The sequence below is a fragment of the Perissodus microlepis genome, chromosome 10 (genome assembly GCF_051167445.1).
Source record: "Perissodus microlepis isolate ML-2025 ecotype Zambia chromosome 10, ASM5116744v1, whole genome shotgun sequence".
NCBI lineage: Eukaryota > Metazoa > Chordata > Actinopteri > Cichliformes > Cichlidae > Perissodus > Perissodus microlepis.
Window position 1 is genome coordinate 1007886 of NC_140470.1, and position 14613 is coordinate 1022498.

The 14613-nt window shown below is 45.8% G+C and overlaps 1 protein-coding gene across 2 annotated transcripts in view; it reads right to left on the reverse strand.

Annotated features, from left to right (window-relative positions):
* Window positions 1-14613, reverse strand: part of atp2a3 (ATPase sarcoplasmic/endoplasmic reticulum Ca2+ transporting 3) — a 44862-nt gene that overhangs the window by 8923 nt on the left and 21326 nt on the right. For both annotated transcript variants that reach the window (XM_084941390.1, XM_084941391.1), the window contains exons 7-16: window positions 14412-14497; window positions 13697-14161; window positions 7875-7963; window positions 6915-7017; window positions 5770-5901; window positions 3224-3340; window positions 2905-3123; window positions 2268-2603; window positions 1332-1552; window positions 1036-1238 (exon numbers count right to left, since the gene is read on the reverse strand). In XM_084941390.1, the coding sequence (XP_084797516.1) occupies window positions 1036-1238; window positions 1332-1552; window positions 2268-2603; window positions 2905-3123; window positions 3224-3340; window positions 5770-5901; window positions 6915-7017; window positions 7875-7963; window positions 13697-14161; window positions 14412-14497 (1971 nt within the window). The remainder of the gene's footprint in view (window positions 1-1035; window positions 1239-1331; window positions 1553-2267; window positions 2604-2904; window positions 3124-3223; window positions 3341-5769; window positions 5902-6914; window positions 7018-7874; window positions 7964-13696; window positions 14162-14411; window positions 14498-14613) is intronic.

Below are 14613 nucleotides of genomic sequence, written 5' to 3' on the forward strand. Positions count from 1 at the left end.
GTGCACAGCTGCGAAATGGTATAATATTTGCCCATGGATTAAAAATAATATAAATAAGAGCCTGAAAAAAAGCATGGGAAAGGGATCTAGGGCGTACAATGGATGAAGGTACATGGGATTCTATATTGTCGAACAATGGCTTATACATTAGGGAAGCCAGGGGGAAATTTATTCAATACAAAATTCTTAACAGATACTATTATACTCCTTCAAGGCTGTATAGAATGGGGATTGGTAGAGATGACTTGTGTTGGAAATGCCAACAAGCCAAAGGTACTGTGATACATGCCCTCTGGGAATGCCCGCTGGTTTTTCCAGTTTGGAACACTGTACTGAATTATTTGCAGGGGTGGACACTTTGTAACCTACCCAGATCACCTAAATTATGTTTACTAGGAGACAAAGGAGAGGTGCTGCAATTAAATAAACACCAGTTTAGAGTGTTAAGTACTGCATTGGTAACATGTGCCCGTGTCATTTTGGAACACTGGAAGGACTCCCATATTCCAACGCTTAAAATGTGGAAAGACAGAATGATTGGGAATGTTGCATGCGAAAAGATGCTGGGAAAAATACATCATGTGACGGAAGCTGCGCTGGAACAGTGGGACAATTTTTGCACCTACATGTCTACCTGACTTGGACATTTGAGCTTAATACAACATATGTTAAAACCTCACTTGTTTTGTTTTGTTGTGTTTTTTTGTTTGTTTGGTTTTTTATTTATTTATTCATTTTTGTTTGTTTGTTTTTGTTTGTTTGCTTCTTGCTTTTGGTTACTGCATCTCTGTATTTGCTGTTATAAAATGCAAAATCTAATAAATACTTGAATTATAAAAAAAAGTTAACTCATGCATGTCTTTGGACTGTGGAGGGAAGCTGGAGTACCCGGTACCCATGCAGCGAGAGACTAAAAGAACCATGACTGGATTCAAACCCAAGACCTTCTTGCTGTGAGGTGACGGTGCTAACCACCGCACCACCCCACACAGTGACAACTGCACAATAATTTATTCACGTCTGAGTGAATAATACCTCCAATGGCCAGGTATCTAAAGAAGAGCCAGCCAGAGATGAGTGGCTCCTTAGGGTTGCGGGGTGGTTTATCCATGATGTCCAAATCTGGGGGGTTGAAGCCCAGGGCGGTGGCAGGCAGGCCATCGGTCACCAGGTTAACCCACAGCAGCTGGACTGGAATCAAAGCCTCAGGCAGACCCAGGATGGCTGTCAGGAAGATGCTGCAGACAGACACAGGAGAGACCCACAAACGTCAGCCACACGCGAAGACAGTCCCCGCCCGGCAGCTGCGTCTCACTGCGCTCTTGTCTCACCACACGACTTCTCCCACGTTTGAGGAGATGAGGTATCTGATGAACTGCTTCATGTTGTTGTAGATGGCTCTGCCCTCCTCCACAGCAGCTACGATGGTGGAGAAGTTGTCGTCAGACAGCACCATCTCAGACGCTGACTTTGCCACAGCTGTACCGGATCCCATGGCGATGCCGATCTCTGCCTTCTTCAAGGCCGGGGCGTCGTTCACACCATCACCTGTCTGCAACCAGGAGGAAATACCTGGATTATTACGTGTCAAAGAACAGACGGGCACTAAAGGAAACGTCAACAGTATTGTTTATTAAAAAGCGTCTCTCAATAAGACTTGCTTATCCTTAAATGGTCCTTACTTAGAGATATAAGCTGAGCATTGAAACTTGGCCCTCAGAGTCCAACACTGTGACAGTACATGCATGTCAGAAAAGAACAAGTCCACTCTCAAATACCGAGCCCACACTCATTTTTCATGAAGGATGACTCGCTCGGGAGCCCCAAGTTTAACAAGCAACGACTCTAACTCACTGTGCAAAGGCTCATTATCTTTTCACACCATGACGGGATTAAACTAAAGCTGTGCAGAAGCGATATTTATCTGTCAAGGCAGGGCCTGAAAGCAGCTTCAGACTGACGGGCAAATGGTGATATTGTCGTTTCCCTCCCGCGGATCAACTTCTCTTCTGAGACGCATGTCAGATAGGAAGCAGCCGAGCAGACCAGAGATGACAGCTCGTGATAGCGGCGTCTGAGAGAGCAGCCTCACAGAGACCTGGAACATGTCATGCCTCACTGGCTTCTCCTCATGCATCTTTGACAAGTCATTCAAACAGCGAATGGCTACAGGAAGGAGAAAGGCAGCAGTGCTGTGCACTGCCACAAAAAGAAGAAGATGCTGGAACACGCAGGTGTGTTACTTGTACGGGGTTAGTTTTCCTTACCATGGCTGTAATCTCGTCAAACGACTGCAGGTATCCGACGATCTTGGACTTGTGAGCCGGCTCAACGCGGGCAAAGCACCGTGCCTGTTTGACGGCGTCTCTCTGCACCTCATGCGGTAGATCGTCAAACTCGCGGCCTGTATAGGCCTTTCTCGTCACGTCCTCGTCCTCTCCAAAGATGCCGATCCGTCTGCAGATGGCCACGGCCGTGCCCTTGTTGTCCCCTGTGATCATGATAACACGGATACCTGCCTCGTTGCACAGTTTCACTGAACCGATCACTTCCTTCCTGGGTGGGTCGAGCATGCCCACACAGCCAACAAATGTGAGCCCCAGCTACACGGAAAACAAACAGCGTCAGGGTGGTTAGGTTACGCAGACCACATCAGGAACAGCTTTCTACTGTTACTGCTGCCAAAAAACATCCGATCCAAATTCTTCCTAAAGAACAAAGAAACTATTGGAGCGAAGACCAAAGTGTAGAAAGTACTAAGTACTACTACTACTACTACTACTACTACTAAGCAAACTAGTACCCAATCGTCTCATTAAACTTAACAAAGCCTATTTCAATTCAATGTGGGAACAAAAGGACTTCTAAGCTGTGATGTTTGGACAGAGAAATCTTGTGGCGAACCTCATATTCTGCAAACTTGCTGGAATTCTCCAGCTCCATGTTTTCCTTGCGTGGCGGAGTGTCGTGCGTAGCCAGCGCCAGGCAGCGCAGGGTGTCCTTGCCCGTCCCCCATTCTCTGATCTTAGACATGAGCTGGTCGCGCACGGCTGGTGTCAGCGTCACCTTTCTGTTTCCCACCCGTATGTACTCGCACCGCTCTATCACACTCTCGGGCGCACCCTGAGGGGACACAATGCAATTGGCAAAAGAAGAACATTTAAAAAATGGTTCAAATGAAATGACATTTGTGATTATTTGAGTTCGTGTTATTCAGCCGTGCCTTGATGAACATCTTGCTCTGGGACCCGGGCTTGACAGGGGTGCAGTAGACAGACATGGACTTGCGGTCACGAGAGAACTCCAGGGTGAACTCCTTCTTCATCAACTGTTTGATAACCTGACAGATGAAAAAGAGGGCAAATGCTGACATGGCAGAAGAAAATGCACGAAAAGAAGAAGAGGGTGACAAAGTGACAAAGAGCCAGAGGCTGAGCTAACTAGCTGTGTTCAGACTGGCAGCTGGTGACTGACTGAGAGGTTTGGCTGAGCTGCTGACAGATGAAGGATGACAATCAACCACCTTGGCTGGATGTCTGGCTTCTGCCGCTGGTGTTTGATGACAATGGACCTGTATGAGGGTGGCTGGCAAGAACAGCTGTGCAAAAATCATCAAACTGTGATTGTAAAGACGAGCTAAAGAAGAGCAGAGTTACTCAGGAACATAAGAATCCATCTAAAACCAACCCTGCATGTCAAGTCTTGTTCTACCAGTAGGTGTCCCTCTAGAGTCAGAGTCTGTACTGTTCAGCCAGGTGACTGTGGCACACACAGACACACACACACACACACACACACACACACACACACACACACACACACACACACACACACACACACACACACACACACACACACACACACACACACACACACACACACACAGGGCTTCTAACAGCTGACCGATGTTGAAATCCGTGAGTGTGACTAGCATCTTCTCTCTGTCAGAGTTCGGCACACTGGCCTCTTTCTCGGCCTCTTTCTTCGGCTCTCCGGTTCTATATGTGAAGAAGTTCAGATCATCTCATCTAAAACTTTCTGCAGATTCCTGTTATTGTAAAGTAATGGTTCACATTTATCCATCTACTAACCAAGACAGTGCAGCAGCTCGTTGCAGAGTTACAGGTAAAAGGAAAATAAAACCCTGTAATGAGCTCTGCTGTTTGCTGTTGTTACGTTTAGATTAGCTTTGTGCAAAGCTGCTAAATATTCGTCTGTGTGTGTGTGTGTGTGTGGCTTTTTTTTTAGACTCACAAGCAAACACTCACACCCTGAAGTCAAACATTTGTTGATCATCAACTATCTGCTTTTTTTTTTTTTTTTTTTAAATAAATGGGTCGTCCTTGTGTGGGACACTTAACCCTAACCTGCTGACTCATCATATATATGACGTGGCACAAGTTTATAAGCAGGCTCCTCATAGGCAGTGCAGCAGTGTGATTACAGAAGTCTGTACAAATCTTTGACTGGACATTTAACCTCCTAGGACCTGCGTCCACATATGTGGACATCACATTCTTGGTTATTTAGACCCAAATAATAATAATAATAATAATGGATTGGATTTATATAGCGCTTTTCAAGGCACCCAAAGCGCTTTACAATGCCACTATTCATTCACTCTCACATTCACACACTGGTGGAGGCAGCTACAGTTGTAGCCACAGCTGCCCTGGGGCAGACTGACAGAAGCGAGGCTGCCATATCGCGCCATCGGCCCCTCTGGCCAACACCAGTAGGCGGTAGGTGAAGTGTCTTGCCCAAGGACACAACGACCAGGACAGAGAGCCTAGGGATCGAACCGGCGACCTTCCGGTTACAGATGCGCTTCCCAACCCCCTGAGACACGGTCGCCCGTTAAATACTCAATTTTGCTCTACAAGGGCCTGATATCCACTTACGAGGACGTTATACTGCTACTGTTCTACTGAAATTTTAAACGAATACCCTCATTTGTGGCTCTCATTTTTCTCAGAAACAAAAATTGGGCAAAAAAAAAAAAAATCCTGTAATTGTTTGTTTTTAGATTAATCAGGTCAAATCAGCCCAAATATCAAAGATAAATTAAAAATGCTGTGAAGAGTTCAGGTCTTAGACAGGTGAGCAAATCAGTGGACTGGTCTTTAACCTCCTGACTCACACTGGGCACTCCAATACATGAATACATAATTAATTGAAAAAAATTGGGTTGACTGCCTTGAAAAAAGTAAAGTGGTGTCAATACTACTTAAAGGGTAATATTTGTTCTTCTTTATTACTATAAAACAGAACGGTCCCTAAAAACTAATCAGATTTTACATTTTCCGAGTTTTGGATGCTGCACATCTGGAGTCAGCCTAAAACTGACTAACTTAAAGTGTGAGGTTTTTGGGAAACCCACGTCCCCTCATCAATATGGAAATTCATGCAAACGTCTGCTCCAGAATGTAATTGGATCACCTACTGCATATGGACTGAGCCGTAAGAAGCCTATGAAGTTTGTATTGTGTCAGACATGTTCATAAGAGCACGCCAACAGCTGCACAGAGGCAGGAAGGAGCCGCACTGCTTGTGAGTTTGATATCAGGTCTACAGTTTGAGTCAAGCTTAAACAGCTTTAAGCAGAAATGAAGAGAAACCTGCTGAGGTCTGGTTAGCTCACCTCTTTTTACTTGTTTCATCTCAAGTCAGCAAGACTTCACACAGCTGACTATTAAACCACCGTGTTAGCTTCATGTATGCAGCAGTACTTTAAATGCACACTAGGATCATGCAGCAGTGGCAACTTACTGAGTTGCAGGCACCGGCACGCTCCACCTTGGTGAGTCCAGACAGATCCGTCTTGAAGACATTCATCTTCTCGACCAAGGTGGTGAGAGCCGTTTCTGTGGCCTCGCCCACCTTCTCATAAACCCCTTTGGCCTGCGAGAGAGAAGAAATTCATCAAAACACATTGATCAGCTGTTCCTTGGACTGCTTTTGTCCCGTCTCCCTCTCCTAACCCCTGACGGGTCGCAGCAGATGGCCCCGCCCCTCCCTGAGCCTGGTTCTGCTGGAGGTTTCTTCCTGTTTAAAGGGAGTTTTTCCTTCCCACTGTCACCAAGAACTTGCTCATAGGGGGTCATATGATTGTTGGGTTTTCTCTGTATTATTGTAGGGCCTTTACCTTATGGTGACTGCTGTTGTTAGGATATGAATAAAAGAGCATTGAATGAAACTGAAAAAGTTGGAGTGTTCAACATTTGGTACACTTGTGTTTATTACAAGCATTAAATGTTAAATATTTGTAACTATTTTAGAAGCAGACACTTGTTTGGCTTCATGTTCGTTTCTATGGAGTCAAAATAGCTCAAGACTGACTGGACAAACATGCTGAAAGGATATCTGCAAGTCATTCGCCGCGACCTCCACCATTGCGTTTGAGTCATGCATGCAAAGTGGCTTGTCCTCGCCAGCAGTAAGCCGGCAGTCGAGATGAAGCACTAACGGCACATCGCACATCATTTGCTTGTGCGACTGGCCGTAGACGGGAATTAAACACCTCGCTCCCCTCCAGCATTGGCTCCTCTGCAACTCTCCTGTCTCTCTCCTGGTTTGGCTCAATCAGACTCTTTATCCAAAGTGTACAAAATTAGCAGAGAAACAGCCATTTATGAGAACAGAAGCAGATACGATGGAGTTTAGAAGTGCTGCATGCCTGGCCTCTATCCTCAGCATGGTTACCATGATACCATGGTGATGACAAATAGGTGAGAAAAGCAATTCAAACCAGAGAAAAGAGATCATACCAGAGTAAAATTAGCTCAGGTGGACAAAAAGAAAAAAAGCAGTGAGTGTATTTAAGGGCTAATAATTATGGAAAATATCATTTGTGTAATTCTACGTAGAAAGTTAGACCGATGGATCTGTTTGGAGCTTAAAAGTGTGCTAACGACCTCGTTATAGTCCAGTGAAGAATCATTGCACATCGAGCACACGGTGGCCAACTCCACAAGTCCATCATAGTCTCCACACTGGACAGGCTTGTTGTCTTTGAGTCTGAAAGAACAACACACACACATAAAACGTCACACTTCGCTTCACTGCACACACGGCAATCTCACGAATACCCATGAATGGGGTTCACGTTCCACAGCTGATGGAGAAACAGTGCTCGGACGGCAGTAAGGAGTGTATCTGGGTATGTGTGTGCTCACTGCATGACAACCATGGATCTCTTCCCAGTAGAGACTGCAACCGTTGCTAGCGAAGCTCCCACACAGTAACCCACACTCTGCTGTTATGAAACCGTAGGTTCATCCAGAGTCAGAGCGATGTAGTCAGCAAACGGCAAAACAAACAGCATGTATATACACAATGAACCGCAACACCCTGCCCCTGTCTGCTCAGAGGCCACCTACCTTCACTGCTGCACAGTTTACATCTCTGAGATTTCAAAAGTGTCACAGGCAACGTCAAAAAGGGTCAAAAATTCAGTTTGTCCAAGTTTGCATTAACAATAGTCGATCATTAAGGCGCTTAATGGGAGTAAAGCACAACTGAGACTTATGGGTCATATATAATTAAAGCCACATGTGCTGTAACACAACCAACTGGGACTGCTCGCTGTTTTTATGCTGCACCAACTGAAGCAAAGCTACTCAAACTATTCCTGCAAACTGACGGTGCATCAAATCTCAGAGCACATCGATTTATTGCATTTATGTTTTATCTGGTTAAGAAGAAAGGAGGAGCTGGGAAAGGAGAGAGAGTGACGCTTTAACTTGTTTTTCATTCAGTGTAGAATCTGCTGGTAAAAAAATGAAAAATCTGGAAGGCAGCAAACATTTTCCATGTAATGAGTTATTAAAGCACACAGGCAAAACAAGTAATAAATCCAGAATGGTGGTACTCACATTTGTCCCTCAGGGGCATACGTAGAACCAGTTATAGAGAACTCGTGCAGGGTGCAGCTGGAGTCCTCCACCTTGTCTAGGATGAACATCTGGAGAGAGAAAAAGACCAAAGCAAACAGAGGTGGGACCTTTAGCCAGTTACAACTGTGGCTGCTCCTCGTTTTGCAGCTGTCCACTGCTGTAAAAGATAATGACGGCTCAAATTGTGTGAGTCGGCCCGATTTTGGAGCAGTAAAAAAAAAAAAGTTATTTCATATTTTCAGTAGCTAATTGGATCCACCCACTGACGATAATTAGAAACCGGCTAGCGATTACTGTAAGAACTGAGTGAACTAAGTCAAACAGCTTACTATAATAACGAACACGTGACTTAATGTGAATAACAAAAAAACACTGAAAGCACAAAGCAGTCACACTCCTGCTTTTTGCCCCTTTTTTAAGGAAACTTTCAGTTGCATCACAATCAAGAAATGTAGCTGAACTGTAATTGGTCGGCTGTGGCTCAGGTGATCCCTGACTCATACTGAAGTTTGACATGAATGCACTGGAGGCAACCTGGGAACCGATTACATACACGGACCTGACGTGGACCATTGCAACGCTTTGATTCGTTTCCTTTTCTGTTGCAGGTTTGTTTCATGCACAGTTGCTGAGCCGTTTGCGCTGATATGCTGCGTTTGGTTGTTCAGACTCTTTGGTCTCATATGTGCAGACGTTGTTCCAGGAGCCTCGCGGTTTGATCAGACGCACTGTCGTGTTCCTTCTACAGCGAGTCGGCTTCCAAACCCTTCCAACCAAGCCGTACTTGTTCAGGCTTTTTTCTGACTGCACTGTTGTAACCTTTAACATGCCGAGGCCTGCAGAGTCTGTAGCTCTTGGGCTTTTTTTCAGTGAGAACTGCGTGGTCTGAGCTTGAGGTGAATTTGCTGGGACGTCAACTCCTGGGAAGTTCGTTGCATTGTGTTAACACACACCTAAATGGTTCATGCCGGTAAACTGCCAGAGCTTCTTCTTTTATAGATGCACAGCTGCTGATCAACTAATCTAGTGCACTTGATTAGCAGCTGGCTGCTAACGACTGGGATATAACATTAAATATTAGACTACAGTGTGAAAGCAGCCAGAACAGAGAAGTGTGCTGGTGAAGTAACTTAGTAATGGGTCTGTGAAGGTTCTCAGTCATCCAGGTCATCGTAGTCAAAGGAGCCACTTCACAAGCGCATGGCACAACACAGAAGAGCCACCTCCACAGGACAAGACTCAGCAGTCCATCTGCATCTTAAGGATAAAGGACACTCTTTCGAGGATGCCAATGTTCACATTTTGGACAGAGAGGACAGATGGTTTGAAAGAGGAGTGAAAGAAGCATCTATGTCCACTGTGAGCGACCGTCTTTGAACAGAGGCGGGGGTTTACGACACCAACTCTCTGCCATCTATAATCCAGTTTTGAGATCCCTTCCCAGACGCCTTAACGCCCACTCACATCCTGGGCCATCTGACCTCAGGAATTCGCATGATAAGGTGGGGCCAGGTTTCACAATGAACACACCCGAAACTCTGGCTGATTGGGACCCACACCCAGTTTCACACCTTGGCTCAGGCGATTAGAGGATCATCAGGGGGTCCTTTTGTCCCTCTGTGGGGGGAAACTCCCACTAGGTTTATATCTGGGACTCTCCACCATTTGACCTTAGAACTGAAGAAGCTTCTCGGATGAGAGGTGAAACGTCTTCAAGTAACTTAAAGAAGTCAAAGGAGCTTGCAAAGAAAAGCGTCTGGACTTCTTTAAGTTTACTTGAAGACGTTTCACCTCTCATCCGAGAAGCTTCTTCAGTTCTAAGGTCAAAGGTCAAACTTAAAGCAGTCCAGACGCTTTTCTTTGCAAGCTCCTTTGACAACTTAGTAATGGCATTTACAGAGTACATTAGGCTAAAATTAGCCACCATCAAGGCAAAGCAGAAACGTACTGAACATATTAAAGCAGTAAAAAGTAAATACTTGCTGTAAACAGGAAGTCTTTAAGGCTAAAACACAAACGAGGAGTTCTGTTTATCAAGTGTTGCTGTGATCCAGAAACATCAGCCCCTACTGCATACCGGCGTCTGCACCGTACGGGCACTCCTTTCTCCAATTTTGTTGTTTCTCCACACATGCAAGCAACACAGGAGTTGCAGTTGGCTTTATCGGTCACGATTACGAAACACGCTGTAGTGAACTGATGGAAAAGAAGTCAAGTGAAAGTAGGAGACAGAGCTGCATTCCCAGAGCCCTTCAAGGACTTGTTGACTGCTTTGTTGGCAAGACTTCCCCCAGGAGGCGCAGTTCACGATGTACTGCTAATGCTAATGCATCAGTAAAAACAGAAGGGAAAACAGGGGCCAGGATACGCCATCGCCCATATTCCAGTGACTGTGTCCACGCTCCTCATTTCAATGGGACAGACATTAGGCAAACAGACTTTCATTGACCTCAAGTCGTTTAACAATATTCTGTGAAAACTTCTAAAGATAAAGACACGCATGGACAACATGCCCAGCTCGACTTAGTTTGAGACTGAACAAAGTCCTTTTCTTCCCTCTCGATTCTCCTGTAACTGCGAGCGTGTACGAGTCGCTGACTTAAACCCACCGATTAGTGTCAAAGGAGCTCTTGATCAGCGGCAGACTTCACCTGAGAGGAGACCGCCGTTGTTTGCAGAAAATGCAGTTTTTAAGCTATTATTCAATTAAAAACTCTCCATGACAACAGAGTGGTACATTTACTCAGTGGCCCACAGACTTTACATGCAGCTCTTTGGCTCTGAAAAGTAACCCTGGTCAAAGCTGCCTTTAACCTTCTTTTAAACTCCTGGCCAGCAGGGGGCAGCTCCTCTTTAAAAGCCAGTCTGGGAAAGACTCTGAGAAACAGTCCTGGACTCATGTTTACTTTTGGACTTTGTCACTTTGGATTCAGATATCAGCATTAAAAGCTTCCTTTTTGTCTCCACTCAGTGACTGTGACTGTGTGCAGGGTGGCCTTTACCTTTATCATGTGATGGAGCATGCAGTCAGATCAGCTCGAACCAGTGAGCAAAACTGTCATTTTTATATATTTTATAATTTATTTTCTTGTATCCAGTCGACACTCTTGAAATTTTCTTCATTTATGTAAATGAGCAGTGATGTTTTAGCAACACACACACACACACACACACACACACACACACACACACACACGTTCAGCTATCTTAGTGAGGACCTTCATTGACATATTGGTTTCCCTAGCCCCTTACCCTGACCATTAAAAGTGAATGCCTAACCCTTTTTTATGACCGTTTCAATCACAAATGAATTCCAACAAAGCTCATCAGAGGGAACCAGGACGAGGGTTGCTGGGTTTAAAAGCTGCAGACAGCAGGCTGCAAACTTCCAACTACAGTTTGTAAAGGGAACCTTTTTGCTTTGCCCTGCTGCATTTTTGCAGTGACTGTGAAGGACCTATTCATCTGGCCACTCTGTAACCTGAGCCAACAGTTGTATTACAAATAACAGAGCTGTCCTGTTACAGCGGCTAAAACCTTTAGCCGGGTTTATACAACACTGTTGTTTAAAAAGTTGTTTTTTTTTTTAACTTGTTATTCCAAGATTTTCCATTTCATTTTGGGAGGCAATGCCCTTTAAACAGCGCCGACCTTCTGTTCACTTCTTTATTTCACAAAGGTCAGCCGTCAGACTTTGTTCCTTTCTTCTGTAATAAATCAACAATGAGCACAGAGCGACACAATAACTTTCACAAAGCAGAGGCGAAGGAATAAGATGAGGTTGCTCTTTCATCCGCGGTCAGTTTTCACTCACGATCTGATCCGCTGTGGTCTCCAAGGAAACACGGCACACTGAGATCCACCACTATCAAAAGTTTTTTTCCATACTCATTTCCTCTGAGCTTACATGGGGATGAATGGTGAGCAGCTGTTGATGTGCGTGGTGCATTTGTGAAAGGCTTTTTAGTGCGTGCCGGTCAGAGTGTGAGAGAGAGGAGGGAAAACAGAGGTATAACGTCAGCATTCAGAGGGGAATCCCTGGAAATCCTGCTGATATGGGGATACCCCCGAGGCCAGGGAGACACATGGCATTATCAGGGCCACTGGCTGGAGACCAGTACAGGAATAAGCACAGATGGATACGCCTGAGCAAACATCAGAGTATAAATGGTGACGCACAGAAAGCATAAAAAAAACAGACTGCGGCAGTCTTGGTTCAGCATACAAGCACCACGAAGGGGGGAAAGTGAAGCTAAATATGAAGCGGACCTATTACCAGGAAACAAGTGGTGCAAGAAAAAAAACCCTGCAAAGCGGAAGCTTGATTCATCTTTGCAACAACACAAATGTGTATGCTCCTTATCTCACGGCAGAGAGCAGCAAGCTGGGGAGTATAGGTGGAAGCAGAAGGTCAATATTTACCAACGTCTGCCTGCCTGAGAGCATTTCAGGGTTGTGGTGAGATCACTCCTCCATGTCCCTGCTGCCAGAGGGAACTCCCTGCAGCTACGCATTAATCACTCAGACGCTCCACGTCGACTCGTGGAGAAAGGAGGGGCGAGCGTTCGTACGACAAGAACAGAGAGTCGGCTCTGAAGCCATTTTGAAGTCGAAAGGAATTCACAGAGACACCGATTATACAGCAGCTACTGTTGCTTTTCCATTTCCTGCCTATAGGAAGTCATCCTGTTGGGATATTTATAGAGCAGCATTTCAGGAGTGCATCTTATTGATCGATAGCATCTCCAGCTAGCATAAAGAGCCAAGCTCTTCTTGTCCCGACGTGGACCTCCGTGGGTCCAACCTGACTATCCACCAGTGTCTGTGGGTTCCCTTAATTTTTGTTCTTATTTGCCTGTTGCATTATTCTTAGGACACCATTAAGCTTTTTTCCCAAGATATATAAAAGTAACTGGTTAATTAGAGCATAATTTTTGATCAATACAATCAATTCCTCTTTGGGAAACCAATAAGCGGCCAACAATATCTCGTCTAAACGGGGTTTTGATGCTGCCCTGCTCGACTAACGAAGGTCATCATTGTGGTGAGATGGGAGATCGTGAGGACAAGAGGTGTTAACTGAGATTAGGGTGTGCATGTGTGCAGAGCTCGAACCAGGAGCCAAGTCAAACAGCAGTGTTGGTATTTACTCTGCGCTTACAGCAAAGTCTGTTAGCAAGCGACACACACACGCTAACAGACAAAGGGAAGGGTGAGGCTGTGCACCATACAAGTACTTGTGAATTGTGAACAGTGGATAAAATCTTTCAGTGTTTATCACGTATACTGAAAGCTAGAGAAAGGTTCAGGGCCTTGTGTTTGTTCAGGTGACGTCCTGGAACCCGTCACTGCTCATGCGAGCGCTAACAGCCCGCGCTGGTGCTGCTAGGTCATGCCAGCCTGTGCTGCTCCTGCCAGCTGCTATCTCGAATCTGCCAAACGGAGGCAAACATTACGGCACCACAGGGATTTCTCAGCATTCTTTAAGTTCCACGTGCATGAAAAGAAAACCTCAGAGGGGGAAAGAGACAAAAAGATCAGGGTTGCACAGACTGGCAGCAACAATCCCACAAAGTATTCACCTGGAAAACTTTTTTTTGAGAGGGAAGACCCAGAAGTGCCGGGCACTATGATAGAAGGTGGAAATTAATTACTCTGCTTTGGCTGAGTTTAAGAAATCTCAGTCAGAAGCAATATCGTCACAGAAGATTTTCATTTCCTTCTGCAGTATTCGACAGCATGCCTCAGTGCTCGGCGTAAACCTGGTAGCCTGAAGCAAAGGAGGACTGTTTGTCACTTACTCTGCACACAGACATCTGGTTGGTGGTGAGGGTGCCCGTCTTGTCAGAGCAGATAACGGAGGTACAGCCCAGGGTCTCCACAGACGGCAGGCTCCGGACGATGGCGTTCTTCTTGGCCATGCGACGCGTGCCGAGGGCCAGGCAGGTGGTGATGACGGCCGGCAGGCCCTCGGGGATGGCGGCCACTGCCAGGGCCACGGCAATTTTAAAGTAATAGATGGCCCCTCGAACCCAGGAGCCCCCGTGGACCGGGTCTCCGAAGTGGCCGATGTTGATGACCCACACAGCCACGCAGATCAGGGAGATGACCTTTGAGAGCTGCTGGCCAAACTCGTCCAGCTTCTGCTGCAGCGGTGTCTTCTCTTGCTCCGTCGACGCCATCTGATTACGGATCTTCCCGATCTCTGTCGAGACACCCGTAGCAACGACGACACCTATGGCACGACCGGCAGCAATGTTTGTGCCCTGAGAGAAGGACAGAGACATACGCACAGGGAAATCAGCACAAATCCGCCGTCATCTGGGAGAAAACTCCGATACCAGCTCACAAACAGCAACATGGCCGAGTTTGGCCACGAGACAAGTGAAAGAATGTGATAGTTGCCATTACTGCATTTGACTACGTGACCAAATGTAAGGACTAATGTAGCTTTGTCTGTGACAACATGAGTTTTTGATTTGAAAGCTGAAGATAAGCACGAGTCGGGGTTCTTACAGAAAACAACATGTTCTTTTTGTCCTGGTTGACGGCTCGAGGGTCAGGAACAGGGTCGGTGTGTTTGATGACAGACACAGACTCTCCTACAGAAAACAAATCGAGACGGTTGGAGGTGTAGCAGGTGATTATCAGACCGTGTTTCAAAGCAAACACAGTGAGGAGAAAAACATCAACGGAAATTTTGGTTGCAACCAGTTAT